Below are 26,478 nucleotides of genomic sequence, written 5' to 3' on the forward strand. Positions count from 1 at the left end.
AGGCCGTGTCATACGGCGCACACATCACTGTCATCGTCAATAGCAGCAAGCAGTGAGACATCTCAGCATAACAGGAATTATGTAAGAGTATTGTATAAGGTAAAAAAAAAGGTACGATATACTAGGATAAGTTAAACTGTAGGATTTAACAATAACTAGATCAATATTATTGGGGTTTTCTACCACAAGTAGGAAAGTTTGGCGCGCGCCTGTTGGGATGCTATTTTTCCGGTCACCAAATCATAGACCCAAGATGGAGGGATGACTGGTGAGCGAACGTAGAATAGTTGCATGTTCTTTATAGCCCAGTAAAATTTCAACCTGCATAATAACATAATTTATTCAAAAGACATAGAATGTAGATCGTTGGCATGTGGTAGTTAATTCCTGAGCATGTCTACTGTCGATCTATACAAGTAATAGTAATATTAGTGTGGGCCCGCACATTTAGTTGCTCATCCATTACATAGCATCAGTTGTCACACACCATGTACAGTACTGAGATCGGTCTCTACACAAATATCAAAATAAAATATTTCCATGTCTAGATTAGATACACCAAGATTTTGTTATAATGATAGCCATAGATTAATAACTATAAAAGTAAAATAAGAGTGTCTGAAATGACAGACCATCAATGTGTCGTTATGTAAATTTATTATGACATAGAAGGCCATGGGAAAAAGTTAGGCATAAGACTTTTGTCAGAATTGTGCAGATGACGGGTATTGTGGCAATGCAGAGGCCAGCCAGAGCAAAAACAAGAGGCCTTCAGCTACCTGCAAGAAGGGGAGCGTCAGCGCGCCACCTGACGGGAAGGGCGCGGGAGCGTCCGGTCCTACAAGCTGACAGTCACCGGGCCGTATACCTGAGGGATTAGGTGGGATCCTCGCCGGGCCACAAGCAAAAGTGAGGCTGGCCGTTGACACTGACATGCGACCCACACGCAACACTCAGCTACCCCTGCGGATGCGGCAGCCATTTGGAGGGATTCCCTATGGCAGACCACGTTGTCGTGAGTACACGAAGAAGATCACGTATGGTGTCAGAACCTGCGCCTCAGGTGCCTCAGGACAGAAAGGGACGCTATATACTCACCTGTTTGGGTTTTTACAACTCACTAGCATTGGCCGATCTGCATACACAAAGCAGTATCGTGCCACAAACTCTAACAAATGAATTGTCTCATTTCTAACTTCTCCTCTCTATTAGAGAGCACTTGTAGCAATTGTTGCTCCTAGTTCGATCCTGTATGGATCACCTCACACACTTGTGCAGTCACTCCACGTGCCATCATCCCTCGTCGAACTTCAATAATGGGAAACGTAAAGTACTGTCCAGGGAGAGAAGAGATTTGGACTAGTGATGCATTCCAACTAGTAGACCTCAGAGACATTTAATCGACATGAGGAGGGCCTATCACTATGTCTTCCTACCGTACTGCCGTGATCACATGCGTGGGTCTTGCTGCAATCTCAACAGCATACTGCAGATGCTCCAGCACACCCTATTGCTGTTACAACAACTTAGCAAAAAACACCCGACGTTTGGCCCTATGTGATGTCAGTATCGTGGTCCCATCCCAAATGCCCCCCTCCAATGCTCAAGACATGGAACCATGTGCATCAATGCATATGACTCAACATACCAACCCCCTCAGAGAAACTAACGAATTTGTGAAGTGCTTTGCATATTTCTAACAATGTGATTTAGTGCCTCATTCTCAGCACAGTCATGAACATTGTGCAATGTGCAAGCACGACTTGACACTCCATGAACCTTGTTTTTTTTTCTTAAATTTCTTTCTCTACTGTTGTTTTTGTAATGTATGCTATATCTTGTATGTGTTTGTGAATTTGCACTGTAGTTCTTATGTAAGTGATAGAGTAGGGTGCACAAATTACAAATTACTGTATTGTTCTCTACACCATGTTTTTTTGTATTCTGTATTTTTTGTTGTGTGTATGCAAACAGTGTGCCTGAAGTCCGCATAAACTGAAGCAGATACCACCACTATCATTGTAAATGGACCATCAATTCAGGTAACATTTTGTAAAGGTTATTCTTGCTGCACGGAGACAGAATGAATCGGAGGTTGTAATTAGATTCTGAAAGCTCACAAAGAGATTGTTAACTTAAATATTATCATGTGTGATTGAGTTCAGGTTAGTTTAATGACTGAAATTGTTGTAACATCTTGAGCATTTAATTGCGGAGCACTCCAACTCGGATTGTAAAGAATAAACTGCTCCATATTTGGCTCACATGCCCGGGCCATATTTAGCACGTGAATGTCTGTGTGAATCGGTGTTTGGAAGGGGCTCCCTGGGTACGGATGTGTGATGTGAGTGTTAGAGTTCCATATTAAGAAGGTGAAGTTGGCTACATCATAAATAATCCTCCCTCTATGAGCTGCATTTTTCAGTTGCAGTGATTTTTTTTATAGAGTGCGGCATGTGGAGTCAGTTTGCAAGATTGTTCTTGGGTGATTGACTCACTACCTTGCTCCTAAGTGAGCCAACCGCTCACCAATTACAATCTAAAATGGCGTAGGGGCTATGAGAGGTAGCAGAAGCCCCCTCTCATATTTCTGTCTTGCGCTGAGTAATTTGATTTTCCTTTCCTTTGAATGTGGTGATAAGTTGCTATTCCTTCACAAGCGGACTTCCCACGCAGCGTCTCTCGTCACCCAGGTAGCCCGGTGACAGGTGAGTTCTGCTGAGCTTGAAAGGGTTAAGGCGACGGGTGTGAGGGAGTCGAGTGGATGCTTTCCAGAAGTCATAAGAGCGGGAGCGACACGCCCAGATGGGCTGGGCTGGGCTGGGCTAGAGAATCCGTTACTTCACAGAAACTTAGTGAAAACCGTTTCTGGTGGGCTACCAGCGAGGTGTGGGAATGACTGTGTTCCCAAGCAGTCTTGGTGGGAAAATTCCCGTGTTTTCTGCAAAATCGTAACTGTGATTGGCTTCTCAGGGCATAGCTCCATGACGTAGCAAAATCGGCGCAGAAATTGGCGCCAAGAATCTCCATTGGTGGAATGGTAGTGCTTCAGCAATAGAATGGAATTTTCTGCCGGTTTTCGAGTTGCCGATTGGAATGTTTAACCACGGTCACTGTCGTGGGGGCGGGAATGTTCTGTGTTCGGCTTGTACGGGTGCTCTTGAGAGAGTCGGCTCTCGCCTTTCGGTCCGAGTAGGTTACAAGACCGAGCTCTCGCTGCTCTGGGCAGCCTGCCTTCCGTTGGCTGTCTAATATACTTTTATTTAATTGTAACTGTTTGATGAAGTTGCTGAAGTTTTGACTTCAACGTAACTTTCTGAGTACAGTTGGCAATTGAGCGTTCTGCGTACAAGAGGCCTATGTTGTCTGTCTTGAGCAGTTTTGGCTGAAGTTGACTGTATCGGAGTTACTGTGTGACTTCGATTGTTAAAATCAATCACTGTACCATCAGTGATTGTGTGGCGAATCCTTCTTCGTCTCCCTAAGAGGCACATTTGTATTGCTAGGAAGTCTATAGTCTGGAATAACTAGACCAGGATAATTTGTTTCGGGCTATACAGACGACATTATCATCACCACAACGGGACGTCAAAGCAACCAGCCATCGGTTCCGGTACGCAAGATCGTGTTCTCGCAGTTAAGAAGACAGCTTGGTAATGTATGTCCGCAGCACCGACAGCTTAGGGAATTTTGCTAGGTGATAATCAGAGCTCAGCAGAGCGCCTGTTCATCTTTTCTAACTTTGTTCTGTCTTGGGTGTTCATTGTCTGAGTTCTCACTACTGTAGCAGCAATTAATGTTGGGTTGGCTGTGTGTTTCTCTTAAGATTTGAGTTGCAAGGAATTGGCTCCACATACCACTTCATCATAAATGTCACAATCTAGTTTATGGACAAGTACACCTTCACAGCATTTATTTGAGTATCCAATTTGATCCAATTTGATGTATTGTAAATGTTTCATGTGTTTTGTTTATTATTTTGAGTTTAGTCATAATAAATCAAATTGTTATTTTGGACAGAACTTTCATTCTGTTAATCGGTAGAGCAAACCTTTCATTTCTCACTATGCTAATGAAACTTTCCTTTATTTAACATATCAAATGAAATTATTGGAGGTGCCAAACTCTTTTCTACTCCACTTGCAGGGTTGATTACAGTCAGTTCGCGTTTCTTTTTAATCCATGTGCAACAGCAAAAGTCAGAGTTAGAATAAGGGGGGGGGGGGCTTAGAGCATCATTTATATATGAAGATTCTAGAAGAATTTAGTGTTAAATACACTGCTAGCCCCGGCACCTCGCAATATGTTCTTTGCAGCATTTAGATATGCAGCGCTGTGTTTGCCCAATGTATTGCTTTCTGCATTCGCATGGTATTCTGTATACTCCTGGTGTGTTAAGGTTCAGCGCATCTTTGGCAGAACCTAGGAGCTCCCTTGTCTTCGGTGGTGGTCGGAGACAGACAGAAACTGAAGGACTTCTTCCACTATGTCGACGACACTTTTGTCGTGTGGGGACATGGCAAACAGGCGCTAGATGAGTTTCTTGAACACCTCAACAGCATCCATCCAAACATCAAATTTACAATGGAAATGGAGGAAAATGGTTGCCTCCCCTTCCTTGATATTTTAATTAAGAGGAAGGCAGATGCATCACTAGGCCATGCAGTACATAGGAAGAAGACACACACAGATCTATACCTTCATGCAACAAGCTGCCACCATCCAGCACAAAGACAAACAGTACTGACCACTCTGGTACATAGGGCGTGCCCCGTTTGCAACAAAGACAGCCCACCATCCGAGCTGCAACACCTGACGGAAGTCTTCCAACAAAATGGCTACAGTGAAACGCAGATCAACAGGGCGCTTAAAAGGAAGAAGGAAGCAGTGAGAACCCCAGAAGAAATTAATGAAGGAGAAGAAGAAGATAAACAACTTGTGTTCCTTCCGTACATGGGTCCGCTCTCGGTCAAAACTGCACAACTTCTGGGAAAATACAAGATCAAAACCATTCTCCGACCACCACCGAAGACGAGGGAGCTCCTAGATTTTGCCAAAGACGTGCTGAACCTTAACACACCAGGAGTATACAGTATACCATGTGAATGCGGAAAGCAATACATTGGGCAAACACAGCGCTGCATATCTAAATGCTGCAAAGAACATATCAGATGTGTGCGACTAGGCCACACAGAAAAATCAGCCATAGCAGAACATAGCATCAATGAAGAACACACCTTCAACTTCGAAAACACGAAGGTACTGTGCCAAGCATCTGGCTTTTGGGAAATCATTATCAAAGAATCCATAGAAATAAGGATTCATGAGAATCTGGTCAACAGAGATGAGGGTTACCAACTCAGCGCAGCCTGGAACCCTGCGATAGCGGCAATCTGTCGGGAGTGTGCCCATCAACATCCTCCGCTGCGGACGCAGACAGAATGCTTACACCAAGAACCGAATGTGGCCACCGAGGGTGCCCGCCATCCCCACCACCACGCGCACGCCGCTGGTCCACCGCAGCCACCCGAGGTCTAGTGGAGGGGGGCGACCACGCATATAAATAGCCCGCTCTCTGCGAATCTCAACACTTCACCAGAATATGGGTAGTATGACATTTCCCGAAACGTCGCGAGATATCAATGCTACCACCCGGCTGGAGACCCGAGAAACCTTCATCATAATAGGACCAACCTTCCACCTGCCAGCATCAATTTCAGGAGTCACGCAATTGAATGTAACACAGCCACATCTGTACTGGACAGAATCCACTTTAGAGTTTTGCCAAGGCAGAATCTGACCTTGTTAAATCAAACTCTGGAGCCAGGTCTGTTGAGATCTGTAGACTAGTTCATTTTAGAGCAAGAGGGGTGCATATCAGCCGAACAGCTTGTGCAACATGTCACTCAGTGTAGGGAAAGGCAATGGCAAATAACAATCATTTTGAGCACCTCTGTACCAAGTGTCATCGCAGCCTTAAGTTTGTTATGTGTTGTTTTCTTTCTGATCAGGTGGAGAGCTAATTCCAAAAGGGAACCAAGGGTAGTTCAAGTACCAGTGGATTGGATATCGAGGGCGTGAGACAAGTAGGTAAGAGGTTGATCAAGCAGTGGTCGTCCAGTAAGGAATTTTTATGTTTTGTTTCACGTCGTGGTTTTAAGGGGCACTAGACCACATTTAAGTTTTCTAATAGTAAGGAAATATGCCATAGGAGCCGACCCAAACAAGTTAAGAGCTAGTTAGGGGTCGACCCGGGGACCTGGTATTTCCAAAGAGGGGAATAATGTAGTGGCACCACCGTTTAGGATAGTGAAAGTTAGTTTTGTGCAATATTCTGAGCACAAGCTACAGCCAGGTGTGGGCCAGATTGCAGTGAGTTACGCATACCAACAGTTGCAAAGTAGAATAGAGGCCACAGGGCCATCAAATGGCTGAAAAAGTGTAAGTAGTGGTTTTGCATGTCACAAATCACAGGCAGGAGGGGCCCACTGGCCAACCTAGCGTGTTATGAATATGTGATGCAAAGCGGCGCACATGGCAAAACAGAGGGCACAGTCACTTATAAATACATGCGGGTTTATAACAAGATTCATTCAAGTGTGGCAGCTCTCCTTGACAGTTGGGTGTGCCACACCACCAGGTACACACAGCAGCAGATGGGGTGCCAGCGTTCCAGTCCACGGCGGGTTGCTGGTTCGACCTTCTGAGGTGGACATGGGATCTGTAGCCTGCCAGCAGCGGGCCACACCACGGCTCACTACTGCGGGCAGTCGTTTTGGCTTCCAAAACATGTCAGAGGCTTCCCGAGGCAAGGGCCGCAGATTCAACGCCGGATTGCAGGCGCTTTTTGTCGCTGCAATCTCAGATACACCAGCAAGAAGCACGCAGCTGGCCACCTGCAGCTCACACCGAGTGGCGCTGAGTTGGCAGGGATGCAGACCACTGAGTCAACAGCCAGCATCCTGACAACGATGCAACTCTGCTGCCATACAAGACCGACACACAGCAGTGTGTGCATGGGTTGCTGAGGCAGCCATTCTGTACCAAGCCATTTCACAGACAGCAAAGTGATGTCCTCAGCATTGCAGAACCCAATGACACAGATCAAGAGGAATGGGGCCACTGCAGTTGGAAACAATAAATCACTTCGAAAGCTCGGACGAGTCTTAATACGGTGCCTTCTACCTCTTCCCGCTACATTTGGTGTTGCTGTTACATTCGCTGGCAGAAGGTGCCACTAAACTGTTGTTGTTCTAAGTAACACAGGTTTCTCAGCTGAAACTCGACCGTGGAGTGACTGTCGGGACCAAAAATTGGGCCCTTTTATATCCTCACAATAACAGCAAATGAAACTTCACATTGTTTGAAGTTTAATTTACTGAAATTACAATTAAAACTTAATTCATTAAATTAACTGAATACATTGAAAAATTCCATCTTTATAATAATTTCTTCTACTACAAGAGTTAGGCTGAGCTATTTTTTTAAATCATGAAATTAACATCTATAGCAATACAAACAATACTTTTGACAAAACTGTAAATTACTTGGGAATTAATTAAGAGCTAGCTTTGCTAACATATTTCCGACTAGAGCCAAATAGATACTTTAAGAATACTAGCATTTTGTCTTCCAATTGTTTACAATTATTACAGAATTTATATTTATTTATATATAAACAATAGAATTTAATTTACAAAATGATTACTAATTTCACTCTATAGCAAAAGATATTAACTAGGAATAATCAAAATAAATTAGAAAATCAATTAAACACATAAAACTAAGCACAAAATTAGATCTGGTATTATATTCTTTAAAACTGAGGGCCAACCTTTCTTTCTCTTTTTTGAAAATTCTGATTATGTTCATGTACATTAACGGTAATTAGTTAAAAGTGAAAAAATGAATTCTAAGGAGGCAGATGGCAAAACAGGAGGGGAAGTAAAAATATCCCAGCTTGCTTCGTCACAATGCTACAAATAATTCGTATTATATGTTTATGTACCAGGAAAACTTTAGCTTGGCTTGATGGGTTACCCCAAAAGATAATCTCATACAACATTATGAAATGAAAGTAAGCAGAGTATGTTGGCTTTTTAATTTTTATATCCCCTAAGTCTGACAAATTTCATACTGCTAATAGAGATTGTTTTAGGTGCTTCAGCAGCTCTGTGTTGTGCTCCTCCAGTTTGAATTTATTATCAAGCTATAATCCCAAGAATTTAACACTTCTACTTATTCTATCTGTTTGTTGTCATATTTTAGGCATATATTGGTGGGAAATCTCTTACAAGTTCTGAAATGCATGTCGTGTGATTTTTCAAACTTTACTGACAAAGTATTGGCTAGGAACCACTGATCTTTTTAAGACTATATTTGGTTTGCTAATTACTGCAGTATTTGTAGTGCCTGCAAATAAAACAAACTTGGAATCTGGCAATGTTCTGATGAAAGGTTATGAATATATACAAGAAAAAGCAAGGGCTGTAAGACAGAACCTTCTGGGATGTCACATGTAATTAGCTCCCAGTTGGATGTTGTCTTATTTGTGCCTCTTTCCTAATGACACTCTTTGTTTCCTGTCAGTTATACAACAAGTTAACCATTTTGCAGCATTTCCTGTTACGCCATAATATTGTAATTTACTGTGATTTACGCTGTCAAATGCCTTCAGATCACAAACTATACCTATAGCCCATAATTTACTGTCTGATGAATTAATTACATCCTTGCTCTATACGTAGATAGTGTTCTCAACATCACAACCCTTTAGAAATCCAGACCAAGACTTGGACCCTATATTATTTGTTCTCAGATTGTAAACAAGCCAACTGTATATTACCATTTCTAAAATTTTTAAGAAAGCTGGCAAAAGTGAAACGGGATGGAAAGTGTGTGGTATTTCTTTATATCCTTTCTCGTAAAAAGGCTTAACTTCAGCATATTTAAACCATTCAAGAAAAGATCCACTGATAAATGACTGGTTACAAAGACAGCTTAATATGTTACTAAACTCAGAAGCACACTCATTAATTAACTTCATTGATATTTTATTATAACCACTACATTTTTTTTTATTTTAAAGATTTTATGATGGACATTACATCTGTCTGGGTAGCAAGAGCCACATTCAACTTAGTGAAGTTATGTGCATTCTCTGACCTGCGGTACTCCATGGCAACATCTGTTGCACATGACAACCCCATCTTTCCAGTAACAGTTATGAAATGTTTGTTAACAAGTTTTGCAACACTCTGTTACCAATGTATCATTTACTCTTGATGGTGTTTTCCCCTCTTCATGTCTGGTTCAACCCGTCTCCTCCGTCACCGTATCCCAAATTATCTGTATTTTGTTACCTGATGTGGTTATCATTTTCAGGTGAGTCAGGAGGAAAGGTACGTGTTTTGACATGTGGTAGCATTACTGATTCTGAACAAAAACCTTGATGTGGACATATGCCCTATTCCGAATGGTTTCTGAGATAGAATACTTTTAATGTACATTTCTATTTATTTTCTGCATTATTCATTGTCATTGTTTACAACATACCACAGTAATATAGAGGAAGTTGAGACGAACATTTCCATACAGGATGCTTGTGGTCTATCAAGTCGGAAAACTACCTCAGACTGGTCTACAAAAATTATCTAAGCTACAGTGCATGCATGTCCTGCGAGATTTTCGATGTTCCCACGATCTGTCTGTGCAAACTGTTAGTCCTAGACAAAAAATAAATAGAGCATTTTTTGTAGCAAATTTAATTTAGTTTAATTGTGTACTGACACACATTTTCGTTGGAGGGTGTGGTTTTTGAGTTATTAAAGAAAAATGTACAAAAGTGATATTAAACATGTTCTATCTTGGAAACCATTCACATTAGGACATATGTCCATATGAAGTTATTTGTTCAGAATCACTAATACTATCACGTCTTGAAGCATGTACCTTTTCTCCTGACTCACCCTGTATTTGCTTTGACATCTATAATACTACCTTTAATATTTTGTAATATGTCTTTTAACGTGGTATAGCATTAACATCACAGTTGTTTCTTACTGACAGATACAGTTTCCTTTTTCCAGAATGAAATTTTCACTCTGCAGAGCAGTGTGCGCTGACATTAAACTTTCTGGTGAATTAAAACTGTGTGCTGGACTGAGACTCGAACTCGGGACCTGTGCTTTTCACGAGCACTCTCGACTCTAGAGCACTTGCCCGTGAAAGGCTAAGGTCCCGAGTTCGAGTCTTGGTCTGGCACACAGTTTTAATCTGCCATAAAGTTTCAGTTTCCTTTTTGTTTTAATGATACCTTTATTCCTTGAGTAATACATGGTTTCTTTGTAGATATATAAAGATACTGTCAGTGGCAGTTTATGAGCAATTAGCTACCCTAGTTGGGAAGTTTACTGTAGTAATTAAGTCAAATGTTGTTGACTCTAATAAATTCTTGTTTGGAAATTTTTAAAGAAATTCTATGTTAACGTCACCAGCAACCACTATATGTTTGTTTTTTGTCGTTAAATAGGCCAGTGGAGCTCCAAAGTGATTTATGAACAGATTAAAATTACTGGCAGGTGCTCGTTAGACATTTGCTATTATGAAGAATTTATTATGAATTTCTACTTCTGTTGAACATGCTTCCATACAATGACCTAGACACAATTTCTGAATGTCTATATTCTTAATAAGACAATTCCTGGTGAATGTGACAGTTCTTCCTTTCTCTGTTTGTGCTCTACAAACATGAAATGCTAACCTAAATCCTGTAATACTCAACACATCCATACCAGTGGTCAAATGACATTCAGAGAGGCAGATTATGTCAACTGGGTTTGATTTCTAATTCAACCATGCAAATAATTAGTTCATTAATTTTACTTTTTAGCCCTCAAATATCTTTATGAAACAGAGATACCTGACAGTCCCCACTGATTGAATTAAAATTGGGTGGAAATAAGATTTCTGCTGATGTTGAAAATTTTTAACCAACAGCTGTTTGTGCTGAGGCAATATGCCAGAATTATGTCATTTGGTTTCTTTCTCAAACTGAAGGTTTGTTTCAATCTTAACCTTTCTTAAAACCTGGTTTCTTTCTGTCCTCCATACCCTAAAAAGGTTCTCAACCCTGTAGCCACTGGTATTTTGTCACTCATGATAGTAATACCCCCCCCCCCCCCCCCCTTAAATTTTCTGCTATTAGCCCAGCCAGTTTACCCTCCACTTTCCTATTGAGGTGAAGGCCTTGTCTAGTATAATCCCACCTACAGAGAGAACCAACAGGAACCACACCATGTAAGGTAACAGGGGATAATATGGAACTCTTTCAAGTAATTTAAAATTTAAAGCACAGCAGCAGAGATAATATGCTGGGCAAAATAGACCAGAAAATACTTGTTTTGTGTTTTGATGGACGTTGTAGCTCCGTTGGATGGTGTTTTGGTTTTCTTTTAATTGCAACGAATTATATAAGTGTGGTGATAATTTGTAAAATTATATAATGTATTTAGATTTAAGTATTTAAATATTATAAAATACTGTAAACGAATTGTGGCCATGTTTAGCAATTATTTTGACTACTGTGGTGTCATGTGACCCGACTCAGGACTGTGGATGTGAGCGGGAAAATCGAGGTCTTTGGTGGTTGGCCGTTGTGGTGGCGAGTTGGGAGCGGCAAAGTTCCGCGAGTGCAAGCATGGACGCCAGGGTATGCGATGGAACAAAGTGAAAGTGTGTGGGTGTGAGACAAACAGTGTACGAATTGCACCGATTATTATTTGTGAACTTAAAAATGCATGGCCACAACGTTAAAGTGTTTCTTTTGAATAAATAAGTTTCAATCTGAACGTGTATAGTTCAATTCACTGCTCTTCAAAAGCCAGCCAATATCAGACTCAATAATAGGGGCGATAATGCAACCGTTTACTACCAACCCCCTTTACAGATGAGCCACGTGACAAAATAGGTAGTAAACGAGCCCGAGTTCTGTTGCAATTGGGGGCTCGTCCGGGATAGGACTTTCTTCCATATTCCATAGTATTTTGGAATCGAATGTCCTTCTGATGTTAGGCTTTTGAACAGTCAGTGTGGGGGCTCTGAGCTAAATCGGTGCATTAGCAGTACCGGAGTGTTTGTGCTGGACAAGATACGCGCTGCCCCGTGGTTACGCCGATATAAGGCCACCACGATTGTGAAGCAGTCAGTTACACAGTCTGATGACTCGACCACGTGTTTGCCGCGGGTAAAACAGTCATCCGTGCCGCGATACGTACTGCCGTGAGAAGAAACCGTCGTCCGTGCCACGTCCATGTGTTGCTACGGGTAAAGCAGTCGAAGCTGTATCCACGTGCTGCCGACGATCAACGCCGTCGTCCGTGCCACCGACCAACACGACTACATGCTGCCAGGGGCCTACGCAACGTGTTCTCGCTCCTGATTGAGTTTGCTGTGTGTCCACGCTGCCGATTAAGATTCATTGCATAGCTGTGCTGCGGAGCTCACTGCAGACGTCGCGTCACACGAGGATTTAAAAGATAAGTACAGCCAGCAGCTACATTGCAAAATTGTGTCCTTTTCATTAGCCATGGCCGATGAGACGCGTGAATCTCAAAGTGAAGGCGAATCAGTGGATGTTAGGAGTACCTGTAGTAGCCCTAGCATGCCAAAAGAAATAGGCTGGATACCAGGAAGTGACCTCAGCACATTTTTTGTGAAACTTACTAGTAAATTAGGAGAAATAGACTCGAAAATAGGGAATATAAAAACTGCAATAGTTGGAGAAATGGATTCGAAAATAGGGGATATGGAATTAAGGCTTAGTGATAAAATAAAGACAGTGAGTGAAAAATTTGATCAGCTAGATCTCAAATTCACTCAAATTACAGATAAAGTTGAAAACACAGTTAAAATTGTTGAGGGAATTATTGAGAGAGTTGATGAGGTTGAAAGAGGCCTAGTAGCCAAGGTGGACACTGTGCAAAGTAATCTTGTGGGGCAGATTCAGGTACAGGAACAGAAATGCACATTATTTCAAAGACAAACAGAGGCAGACATTGAATCCATTAAGATAGGAGTGCTGGATTGCCATAAGGGAATTACTGACAATAAGAAGGAATTAAAAGGGGAAATAAATGTCTTGAGGGAAACAGTTAATACTGTGGCAGCAGGGAATGGAAATTTATTGTTGGGATATCCTCTGGGGCATGGATTTCAGTCAAAACCTTTTAATGGGGAGAATAAATACCATGCAGTTGACTTTCTAGCTGCGTGTAAGGATAACTTTGTGACAGGGATGAGTGAGCAGGCAAAAATTAAATATGTTAAGAGGCAGTTGGAAGGGGGAGCTCAAACATGGGCAAACCAAAATGATGATAAATTTTGTGATTTTAAAACCTCCGAAAACCTGTTCTTGAACAAATACTGGGGCCAAGCAAAACAATTAAGATTGCAAAACGATTTTTTGAATGGATCCAGTTACAAGAGTGGAAAGGAAAGTATGAGAGAGTTCTGTGTTAGAGAACTGAATAAATTAAATCATCTGGATAGGCCACTGGGCGTATTAATAGAAATATCTACACTAAAGAGAAGATTACCAGAGCATTTGCAATGGGATTTGATTCACAGTGCAACAGATTCAGTGGAAGAATTTCTTAATTTTGTGGATAATATGGACAGGGCATTGTGTTACAGACCTAAATACATGGAACATAGGGAGAGTGGAAGGTATCATGAAAGGGGAAACAGTATTAATTATGAATACAGTAATAACCATAACAGGTGGAGAGAAGATAGAAGTGATCAGGATAGAGATTGGAGAAGCAAGCCACAAAGGTATAACAGAAATTTTGGAGGGAGAAGAGACAATTTTGATCAGATGAGGAGTGATAGAGAAGGTATGAGGGTAGGAATGCCAGATGCAAATGGACAGGGTAGGCAATCAAAAAACTAATTGATGCCTCACTTAAGGTCCGCAGGGGGGCTGGTAATTATGTGAACAGGGCCAGACAAGGACATGATGGGATGAGTAATAAAGTCAGCAAGGAAAATAGGGAAATTGGGATATGTCATATGGATGCTGTCTTAGGAAATGAAAATCTATGGAGGGGTTTTAACAATTATAGAAATACAGATAAAAGGTATAAGAGGAAAAAAAGGGAACAAGGCTAATATCAGCAATGAACAGTGGGAGTTTTACATTGATGACATGTTTAAAAGGGAAGAGAAATTACAAGCAGAGGAGGACAATATTGGTTTGTGTGCAGCAAAATTCATTGAAAGATCAGAGACAGAGGTAGTTTCATCAAAAGGGGGAACAGAAGTGGATATGGAATTAAGGGGCAATGTTCACAGTAATAATGGGTGTGATGAATGGGTAGAGATGTCTATTGGAAATAGTATGGAGAATTTTGGAAAAGGTGAGGCAAGGGTTATTCAGTGTGATGAAAAGGCTAATATGAGTGGTGTATTTAACAATGTGGAAAATGCTGGTAAATCACCTACTGATAAGGTTACTGTGCTTGTGGGTGCAGGTGTTAACTGTGGTAGTGATAATGACTTCAGTGTGGATATGGAAATGTGTAATGATATGGAGAACATTGCTGTAGGTTGCCCAGAAGATAAAATTGAAACCTATGTTTTCTTAACTGATGATGCAAGCCTCAAAGATGTTAATTGTGGATGGTTAGGAAAGGAGGAGGCTGATTATGATTTGAGTGATTGGGTGTCCTATGCAAAATTACATAAAGCTTTGATGCCTGAAGAATGGGGTAAAATAAATTTTAAAATTGCCAGAAAATTGGAAGAATTAAGTGAAGAAGAGAATGTTGAGTTTGCTATTAAGGATCTGTTTGAAGGGGATACTGATGTATGTTTTGGAGAAAGACCTAAAGATATTTGCATTATGCAAGAGGAAAGCAGGAGTGAAGTAGAAAGAGATTTATTACAGGAATCAGGGCTGAGCAGAGTAGAAATAGAGGTGATACAGCCAATAATTGATATCAGTGTGGGAGGAGTTGCAGATATAGCATTATTAGACTCTGGCTCAAGTTTATCTGCAATCTCTGAATCTTTCTGGCAGCAAATTAAAGGTTTAGGATTAATAGAATTACCAGTTACAGGAGTCAAAATTAAGACAGCAACTGGGACATGTAGCAAGCCCATCAGCAGGGAAGTATTACTGGAATTTAACAGTAATGAGTATTGTTTTGATATTAGTTGCTTTGTGGTGAAGGGTTTGGCATTGAATGTAATTTTGGGTATGGACTTCTTGTACAAGTATGACTGTAGCATTTTTGTAAAGGACAGAATGGTAGAATTTGATGCTGGTGGAAATAGACGAAGAATAAAATTTAAAGGGGAATTAAAAGGAGGTGAGACTATTACTCATTTACAAAGGATAGAAGAGGTAGGTGATGAGATCTGCACTGAACAGCAGATACATGACAAAGTGAATGAAATGGGACATTTAAATGAGGAACAAATGGTGCAGCTTACAGGTTTGTTGTGTAAGCATAAGCATGTGTTCTCTGACAGACCTGGAAAAGTCGTAGATTTCAGTTATGTTTTGAGGGTATTGCCACATGAAGTGATAAGGGCCAAACCTTATCCTATAGCAATAGCTAATAGAGAGGCTGTAAGGGCAAGGATACAGATGATGTTGAAGTGGGGCATACTGGAAATGGGGAGGAGTGAGTATTGTAATCCAATAGTAGTGGTGAAAAAGAGGGATGGTTCTATAAGAATAGTACTGGATGCAAGAAAGCTAAATAAAATAATAGTCAAAGAAAATGATCAGCCAGAGAACATGGATGAGCTGTTGCAAAAATTTTATAATGTTAAAATTCTGTCAAGTGTTGATTTGACTTCAGGGTTCTGGCAGGTGCAATTGGCTGAAGAGAGCAGAAAGTACACTGCTTTCTTATTTGAGGGCAGGACTTGTATGTTTACAGTTGTGCCATTTGGTTTATCAATATCTGTAGCAGTTTTTGTAAGGGCTTTAAGTCATGTGTTGGGTGATGAACTAATGAGAAAATTGACCGTGTACGTAGATGACATTTTGATTACGAGTAGCAATTGGCAAGAGCACTGTCAGCTGTTGGAGGATGTATTCAAGGCTATATCTAAAGGGGGGATGACCCTTAAGTTAAGTAAGTGTGAATTTTTTCAAGCAACATTACTATTTCTCGGTCATCAGTTAACTCCTGATGGCATTCTGCCCAATAAAGAGAAAATCAAGGCTATTGTTGACTGCAAGGTGCCAATGAACAGGAAACAATTGAAATCATTTATAGGACTATGTTCATTGTATAGGAAGTACATAAGTGATTATAGCCTGAATTCACCTAACTTATGTAGACTATTAAAGAAAAGTGTAACCTGGTGCTGGACATCTGACTGTGACCGGGAATTTAAAGCCATCAAGAATAGCTTAAAAAACAGCAAAATTTTGTTCTATCCAGATTTGTCTTTGCCTTTCTGTATTGGGGCAGACAGCTCAGATTATGGGATAGGGGCAGTGCTATTTCAGGAGAGGGTAGTAGATGGGAAGACCGAGCACAGGGCAATAGCTTTTGCAAGCAGAATGCTATCCAAACATGAATTGATGTATGGTATCTCAGAGAAGGAACTTTTAGCCATAGTTTTTGGATTTCAGAAGTTCAGGATATATGTGGAAGGTAGGAAAGTGATTGTTTACACAGACCATAAGGCTCTGAGCTATTTGCAAGAATGTAAGCTGTTAAATAATAGACTCATGAGATGGGCCATGTTTTTGCAGCAGTTTAACTATGAGATAAGATATATTAAGGGCACAGACAACAATGTGGCTGATGCCTTATCAAGATTACCTTTCATTGGAGAAGAACATGAAGCGAATGGAGACGAGAAAGAACTACAGATATTGTATATGAAAGGAGTGGGTGGAGAGAAGGAAATCAGATCCATCTGTAAGGACATGAGGAGACTTCAGAATGGGGACCAAACCTTGAAGTTTATCAAAACAAACTTTGGAAGTAAAGAACATGAAAAAATAGCTAAATATTATAGAATTTATAAAGGTATTTTATTTAGACGAAGAAATTTGGACAAAGAGGAGTGGAAGGTATGTTTTCCAGATGAGCATGTGGAAAAATTAATAAATTACATCCACCTTAGCCATGGGCATTATGGGGCTCAAAAATGTTTGGAAATACTGCAGGACTATGTTAGTTTTAACGACATGGCCAGGAGAGTAAAGAGACAGTTGGCTTCTTGTGACAAATGTCAAAAAGTGAAGTATAATACTATTGCAGTACAAGGAGAGATGCAGAATATTGTTCCTAAAAGAAATGGTGAACTGCTGGCTATTGATTTATTTGGGAGGCTGCCAACAGGTCGAGGGGGTGTAAAGTATGTTCTTTTAGCTGTTGATGTATTCTCAAAGTTTGTAAGGCTGTATCCACTGAAAAAGGCCACTAGCCAGAATATAATTAACAAGCTAGAGAAAGATTACTTTGTGAATGTTATAAAACGAGAGAATGTTCTGTCTGATAATGGAGCACAATTTGTATCTAGTGTGTGGGGAAAGTTTATGCAAAGATCTGGGATTAAGCATATAAGGATTTCAGTGTATCACCCTGCGGGAAACCCTGCTGAGAGGTATATGAGGGAGCTGGGTAGGCTATGTAGGACATATTGCAGTAAAAAGCATAGTACTTGGGCAGAATATATAACTGTGTTTGAGGATCTTATGAACACAGTGAAGAGTTGTGCAACAGGATTCTCACCCTATGAGCTCATGAAAGATATCAAGCCTGACAATCTAATAGCAGAACACATAGATTTTCCTCCATCTCAAGACTTGACAAGTCAAGAGAAGATGCAGGTGGCCAGACAGCAAATGTTAAAGAAAGGACATGAGAGACAGAAGAGGCATGGAGAAAGGTATAAGACAACAAAGTTCAAGGAGGGAGATAAGGTGCTGGTGAGGAACAAGAAAAAATCCAGTGACATTGATGGCGAAATCAAAAAGTTATTTGAATTATACCATGGACCCTTTGAGATAACGGGTTGTCCACACCCTAATGCATATAGGTTGGTATATCCAGTGTCCAAAAAGCCATTTGGACTGAGAAATGTAACGGAGTTGAAAAAATATGTGGTAAAAGAATAAAGGTTAAGGAAGTGAGATTCCCATGTACACTATTGTCGAGTTAAAAAAAAAAAAATTATTGGGGGCTATGTATACGTGTATTTATAATTGGAGTATTATTTGTGTTACTGTGTATGTTGCGATGCCATTGTTGGTGGTCAACAAACTTCGTTATACTGTATATATTTGCAATAAGGGAATCTGTTGTCCAATGGATTTGCACAACTGGTGTGGGTGTGATAGAAGCCTTGTTGAAAGTCATACGGGAACTGAAACCTACTGTACATATAGTCTGTTTCTGTATAAATATGTGGAGAATATAGGAGGGAGGAAATCTGCAAATAGTTTGTAAAAAAAAAAATGAGATTTGATTAAAATTCCTAATGTATCTGTGGCACCTGGAGTTGATACTGGTGCGTGGGGGTAGAAGTGTCGGAGGTCCTGATCTGGGAATATTTGAAGGGTGAAATAGAATATATTTAACTATGCCATGTTTGTGTTTGAGTTATGTGCATGTTTGTCATTTGTACAAACCTCAATAAGAACTGATCAGTGAAAACAGGATGTTCCAGGGAGGATTTGGATAGCCTGATTCCTGGGAAATGTGGGTCTGCATGTCTAGCCAAGATTTAAGAGGATTTGATTAAATTTTGATAGGATGGCTTGGCTAATGAGAGGAAGCACAGTGCTGTTGGCTGGCAAGTTTGGAAAGACTGTATTCCAATGCATAAACCTGTGAACAAAAGGATCTGGTTACAACAACTTTGTGCAACTTACAGAAACAACTGTGTAAAAAGTGGAAGTGTTAATGTGCAGTGAGTGTGCAACCTACATATAGACTAACATGGGCATTTATTTTGCCTGCCCAATCAGACTCAATAGGAGACTATCCAATTGTATATTTGAGTTGGATACATTGTTGGATTATGTATGTATGTTTTCTGATGACAGTACTTACACTGATTAACTCACCACTATAACACTGTTCTACATGTTTTGGTGCCATTATAGTTATAATTAAAATGTTTAATATGTAAAGTAATATGGGTTCACTCCATTTGGTGCTACTTCATGTTGCCGTTACTAAGGTAATGTCTCCATGAAGTGGGGGTACGTAAGGTAACAGGGGATAATATGGAACTCTTTCAAGTAATTTAAAATTTAAAGCACAGCAGCAGAGATAGTATGCTGGGCAAAATAGACCAGAAAATACTTGTTTTGTGTTTTGATGGACGTTGTAGTTCCGTTGGATGGTGTTTTGGTTTTCTTTTAATTGCAACGAATTATATAAGTGTGGTGATAATTTGTAAAATTATATAATGTATTTAGATTTAAGTATTTAAATATTATAAAATACTGTAAACGAATTGTGGCCATGTTTAGCAATTATTTTGACTACTGTGGTGTCATGTGACCCGACTCAGGACTGTGGATGTGAGCGGGAAAATCGAGGTCTTTGGTGGTTGGCCGTTGTGGTGGCGAGTTGGGAGCGGCAAAGTTCCGCGAGTGCAAGCATGGACGCCAGGGTATGCGATGGAACAAAGTGAAAGTGTGTGGGTGTGAGACAAACAGTGTACGAATTGCACCGATTATTATTTGTGAACTTAAAAATGCATGGCCACAACGTTAAAGTGTTTCTTTTGAATAAATAAGTTTCAATCTGAACGTGTATAGTTCAATTCACTGCTCTTCAAAAGCCAGCCAATATCAGACTCAATAATAGGGGCGATAATGCAACCGTTTACTACCAACCCCCTTTACAGATGAGCCACGTGACAAAATAGGTAGTAAACGAGCCCGAGTTCTGTTGCAACCAATATGTGACCCTGCACTCAACATAAGCAGCCGTTCCTACTCCTGATTAACTCTCCTGACTGAAGAGCTCAAATGGGGTTGCTCATAGCACCTGACAACAGATACAAACTCAATATTGGTATGTCTTGATGCTGACACACACTTTATCAGAGTGCTGATTCTACAATAAGGAGAGTTAAGGATTAATCAAACAATTGAAACTCAAAGTTGGAATGTCAGTAACACAAGCAAAAGATAGACTGCTACTCACTGTAAGGATGACAAGCTGAGTTGCAGACAGGCACAACAAAAAGACATTTACACATTAGCTTTCTGCCAAAGCCTTCTTTGGAAAAGAAAACACACACACATTCATTCACATAAGCAAGCATGCCACGTGTAGACAACTGCCATTTCCAGCAGCTCAGACTGGACTGCAACTGTTACATAGGATGGAAGAAGATGGGGAAGGGGAAGGGATAGTAGGGTATGGTTGGGGGGAGAGAAGAGCTCTGTCTGGAGGAGGAGTGTGCAGGGAGTAGATTGCCAACAGCTGCAGTGTCAGGAGGCTGTGGGGCAGGGGAGTGGGGAAGGGGGGAGGGGGGGGGGAGTAAAAAAGGAGAGGAGTTGGAGAAGTGAAAGACAGGCGGGTGCATTGGCAGAGGGTAGCACAAAAAGAGGATGCCCAAGGCCAAGAACAGGGAGGAAGTCACAGGACAAAGGGGGTGGGAACTGTTGGGTGGAGGGAGTGGAGATGACAGGTTACCATAGGTTGAGGTCGGAACAGAGACTGTGTTCTGAGGATGGCTTCCATTTGCATTGAGTATTGTGCCCCAGCATGGCTAAACACCTGCCCCACAAACTTGATTAACATCCAGTTGAACCGCACCATGCGGTTAATAACTGGGGCAATATGAGCAACACCGATTTATTGGCTTCCTCTGCTAAGCAACATCCATCCACCTGCAATCTGCAGAAGCGAGGCCTTACTTAGGGAATACTGCAGGCTATAGGAGAACCTGGAATTACCCGTACAGTAAGATATACCCAGTTTCTGATGAAATAAACTTCATCAATAAACCCCCCCATTATGGCAAGCAGAACAGCTAGATGACAGTAATACCAAGGTGAGAGACCTGTGGGACCAGAGCAGTCAACTTATTGAAAATACTGAAGAGCGTGAATGGCTCTGAAAGTATAACTGTGATACTGCTGGCACAGAACTCGACAGGAAACTCTGTGTCAAATTAAACAGAGCTCTTACAGGGCTTGGACGATGTGCAGACAATCTTTACAAATGGGGTGCTACAGAGTCTCCGGTTTGTGACTGTGGGTCTCTGAACCAGACAACCAAGTACATTAGAGATGAATACCCCTTGCGATCCTACCACAGGAGTTGGAGCGACCTCATGAAAGCTGATGATACGTCTATTATATGGATTAGGAACCTAGATACTGACATTTAATTAGTTTTATATGTAGTTTTGTATTTTCATATTTCTGTTATATATAGCATTACCAATGTTATATGCCCATAATTTTAAAGTGCATGTGAGCCATACAAATAAAGAAATAAATCCCCAGGGTGGTCTAGTTTACTCTTGGCCACGGTTTGGTGGTGGCCGTTTTCCTGGTGCACAGCTGGTTGGTAATCACCAACATAAAAAGGTATGTAATGGTTGAAGCAGAGCTGGAATATGGCATGGCTACTTTCATAGATGGTCCAGCCTCTGATGGGGTTGGGTAAGCCTCTGACAGGAGAGAAATAGGAAGTGCTGGCTGAGTAGACTGGGCAATCTTGCATATAGGTCTTCCACATGGTTTGGTCCCTGGGGCAAAAGGTTCTAGGTTATAGTTGCATTCCGGTCCAAGCTGCCAGAGATTTCCAAAGGTGGTTTTGGCTGAAAACGAATGTGTGTGTTTTTTCATTGTGCCTGTCTGCAGCTTGACATGTTGTCTTTTTGGTGTGTAGCAATCTATCTTTTACTTATATTGGTAGAGTGAAGGATTATATATATGCACCAGGCTCGAAATAATATTGTCATGAAAATATTGTATAAAACAAACATTTCAGAACCAATTCTTATTACTTGCCTAAGTACTTTTATTTAATTACTTTTTGTCTGCAAGCAGACTGAAGTAACTAAGTACAGTGATATACACAGCCACAATGCCAGGTCCAAGAGTGAGTACCTCAGACAAATAACAAAATTCAAAATGATTAAATTAATGGACTGGCATGGTATGACAAACTGCTACAGTCACTGGAAAGATGTTACCACAGACATTTGAAATGAAAGATAAAAATATTTTAATTATCAGAAATCTGCATTCATGCAATTGATTTTGAAGTAGCAAACAGTAAGGACTCACTAATCTACAAAGTAATTATAAAGTCCATGAAACATATTACAAAATTGGTACAGGTAAATGGCTGCTAGACAGAATGTAATAAATGGTATAGAATGTGAAAAGCAAACTTCTGGATTTTTTTTAGCACGCTGCCAGCAAATTAGTTTTGAAAACTGCCAACAGGGGTGCCACCAAATGTAATTGCTGAAAATAATGGCAAACCAGTCAGAGAATGAATTTTATGTGCTGGCTGGTAGCGAATGTACAAAGAATTTTCCATGGCAAGTTTCAAAAAACACCACCAGTTTACAATAGCATACTAAAGTAATATAAGAAATTTGAGGAGGATGGTTGTTTCTGAGGTGCAAAATGCTCAAGCTGACTGGGCATGTCGGAACAAACAGTGTACCATGTGAGGGAAGTGGTGTTGGCAAGTTTTCAAAAGTCTCAAGCTATTGCTGAATTGACCATCCCACAGTCAACAACATGGAAAAACTTTTGTGAGTGATTAAGAGTGAAACCATAAAAATTGCAGCTCCTGCAAGCCATGACAAGGTTGCCTGTTAACCAATATGCAGTTCTACACTGATATGCAGAACCATCTTGAAACTAATGACTTCACAAACAAATTAAATGTGTCTGTGTATGTGCGGATGGATATGTGTGTATGAGCGAGTGCATACCTGTCCTTTTTTCCCCCTAAGGTAAGTCTTTCCGCTCCTGGGATTGGAATGACTCCTTACCCTCTCCCTTAAAACCCACATCCTTTCGTCTTTCCCTCTCCTTCCTTGCCTGACGAAGCAACTGTTTGTTGCGAAAGCTTGAATTTTGTGTGTATGTTTGTGTTTGTTTGTGTGTCTATCGACCTGCCAACGCTTTTGTTTGGTAAGTCTCATCATCTTTGTTTTTAGATATATTTTTCCCACGTGGAATGTTTCCCTCTATTAAATTAAATTTCTGTTATGAAATGACTTATCTTTCTGGGAAGGTCGCCCTGCACAGCACATGCACATGGGAGGGGGGGAGAATTGACATAAAATGTTGAAGATGTCTGGGATTCTGAGAAACTTAATGTGTTCTGTGTCATGTCCAATAACACAGTCCACGGATCCCTCTTGTTGCAAGAGAGGTTTCAATGGTATTCTGTTCTGTCATGCTATAATTGTGTCTCATCTTGAAGCTGATAGCACGGATTTCATTTGTCAACAAAATGGCACCCCTTCTCATTTCCACAATTGTGTATGAGATTACCTTACTCTTATGTTACTACATTGTTGGAGAAGCCACATTGCAGCAGGTGACCTGATACCTTGCATTTTCCTCTTGTGGTGTTACATCACCACAGAACTTCAAAGATGATACCGGGCACCACATTGTAACAGCTGTTATTACCATGATTCTTGATATTCTGGGTTGGATAGGGACATAATTAGACTACCAATTAGATGTGTTCCATTTGATGAATGGTGGACACATGCAATATTTATAAACATTGTGCCTACAAAATAAAATAAAAATTTTTAAAAATCAGAGTTTGTCTTTCACATACTATATCATTTGTTATGTTGTTCATGGCTATTTATTTGTATCTATTTTTAGAAATATTTTGTCAACTTTATGATTACATACAATCTAGATACTTTATGTTTCGAGCATTTTTATAATTAAATAAGACAGTTTAATAAAATTTGGGATTTATGGTGTGTGTTAAGCTAATGATCCTTATAATAGTAATGCATGTAAAGATTATACAACTACTACCTGTAACACTAAGGTCCATATGTATAATGTTTGCAAAAGTCATGATATTTATGACTCCATCCAAAAATGTAAATAAATACGTAGGTAACACGATTATAAACTCACCTTTGGAAGGGCTTTTGCTGGCTTGATTTGCATTCCTCCAACCTGAATTGTGTTTGGTGTCAGTGGCCTTGGAACTCCCATACTTTCATGAGTGTTTACAAAAAGCAAAGAAGCACTTCTGTGTAATTCCTCAACAGACGGTAAAGAGTGTATGTTTCTAAAGTTAGAATTCATGATAGCTTGTTGAGTTGGCAAATAAGAAAATGAACGCACCAGTTCACCTAACAAGCTATACACACTGTTGATTACTCGTTGCATGAAATTCATGTTTACACCAAAATCTAGCATAACATCTGGAACATAGGCATATGCAGCAGGATTGCCAACAGGGTTGCCAATCAAAAATGTTAGGGCATTTGGTGTCTGATATATGATACTAGCATTATACTTGTAAGCAAATCCAAGGAAACATTCTGTGAAAAATCCATTCATTATAAGAAGATCAAATTTTTGATCTTGTGAGATAATTAACTCCTGCACTTCTGGTACACTAAGAGCATTCTTGCATAGCACATTTCCTAGGTCCTTCAAGTAGAAAATCAAAGGAAATGGACTTCTTCCACCCATTTCAAATAGTGTCATATTTCCATGAGATTCTGTAAATAATAAAATTATGCTAGCAGTAGGTTATTACAATGCAAGACATAAAATAACTTTGCTTCACATGATATAGAAAAATTTACTTACTTATCATGCCACCAGCAAGATTTAAGGAAATAACCCTTACATTGTTGGCATGAGATGACTCTGGGAAAGGACTAATAATTGTCAAATTATGTCCTTTCTCTGCTAACTCATTCAGCAATGGTTTTACAAAACCCACATGACTCTTACTTGGAAGTACAGTAATTGATAGTATGTTTGCTCCATGACATTGGGTTATGATTTCAATCAATAAAAAAATGTGTAGCCAAAGGTTTTGCATCTGAAATATGAAGATACCAATATCACTAACTGACAATGCCAAATAAGAAAATTTTATAAAATTAGGTATTACAATGAACTACAGCTGAACTTTAGTGATAAGGTAAATTACATGCTGGACTGAGACTTGAATCTGGATCCCTGTCTTTTTTTGGGCAGTACACTTTCCAGCAAGCCTCATCCCTGTCATATATGAAAAGCAAAAATACTTTCTGTTAAACTAAATGCATACAAAAGATCTTCTTAGAATGAAACCTATGTCAGTTCTCATCCCAGTTACAACATGAAGGGTGGGAAGAAGTGTGTGCAGAAACAAATGTAAATAAAATGTTTAATAAGTTCATGACAATATTGAGGAATTATTTCCCAAAACACTGCATTTGACTGTACCAAAAAAATAAATAAAAAAGAAGTTATTGCCAAGGGAATCAAAAAAACTCAAAATTGATCCAGCTTTTTCAGGATTTTACAAAAATTACAGGAGAACTTGTAGGCAGGTTTTGCTAGCTGCAAAAGAACTTACCAACAGTAAAGCATCACTGAAGGCAAATAACAAAAGCAAAGCGTATTCAAACAGGCGACAGCAGATGTTGGGCAAAAACATCTGGAAACACAGATTAAAAGGAAAGGTGTTCAAATCAGCAACCCAAAGGAACTATCAAACTTTCTGACTGAATACTTCTGTGGGATTGCTCAGAAACTGCAAGAGCAACTTCCAGACACATATGTTCCACAACACAGGACCAGATACCACCTGTTGGTACAGCTAAGAGGTTTTCTCACAAAACAAAGAGGAATGTGGTAATCCTGAGACCTCAAGTAACTGCAAAGTATAACATGTACATGGAACAGACAAAATGGATCAAAATCTGGGATGCTACAGAAATGGAATTCATAGTAAAAAATGGTATTGGTTCCTGTTGACAAAGATGCTTGATGCAGCTATGCAGAACAGTTGGATTCTGTATAATAAATCAGGCAGGTCAAAAATTTCTCAGCCACAATTCAAGTGTAAAATAAAAAATGTGCTGTTATGTAAATCCCAGGTCCTTCCCAAAGAAGCTGGAAGATCATTGCACCAAAGGCTTTAACTGATAACCGTGTATCTGATTTCATAAGCCTGACCAGATTTGTAGTTTTATTCAACACATAGAAGAGAAGAAAAATAAAAGGTATGTTGGAAATAACTTAAGTCAATTGTGCAAACAATGTGTTCAAAATGCAAAGTAGGATTATGCATTGAGTGTTTCATCCTGTTTCATTCATGCTAGATGTAGGACATACTGTTCATCTACTAATTCATTTACTGTATATGCACTGCACTCTAAAGGTTTAATTATATATCTGGGTATGGTCATACACTACTTATATTGACCGCTTATGTAAATACAGAATATTAGCTCCTGTAACCG

At 40.0% G+C, this 26,478-nt stretch overlaps 1 protein-coding gene across 1 annotated transcript in view; it reads right to left on the reverse strand.

Moving 5' to 3' along the window:
• Positions 1-24,959, reverse strand: part of LOC126125134 (UDP-glycosyltransferase UGT5-like) — a 71,605-nt gene extending 46,646 nt beyond the window's left edge. Inside the window, exons 1-2 of the mRNA XM_049915132.1 lie at positions 24,830-24,959; positions 24,143-24,738 (exon numbers count right to left, since the gene is read on the reverse strand). Coding sequence (XP_049771089.1) covers positions 24,143-24,738; positions 24,830-24,836 — 603 coding nt within the window. The 5' untranslated portion in view covers positions 24,837-24,959. The remainder of the gene's footprint in view (positions 1-24,142; positions 24,739-24,829) is intronic.
• Positions 24,960-26,478: the final 1,519 nt, after the last annotated feature.

This window comes from Schistocerca cancellata, chromosome 1 (assembly GCF_023864275.1).
Source record: "Schistocerca cancellata isolate TAMUIC-IGC-003103 chromosome 1, iqSchCanc2.1, whole genome shotgun sequence".
Classification (NCBI taxonomy): Eukaryota; Metazoa; Arthropoda; class Insecta; order Orthoptera; family Acrididae; genus Schistocerca; species Schistocerca cancellata.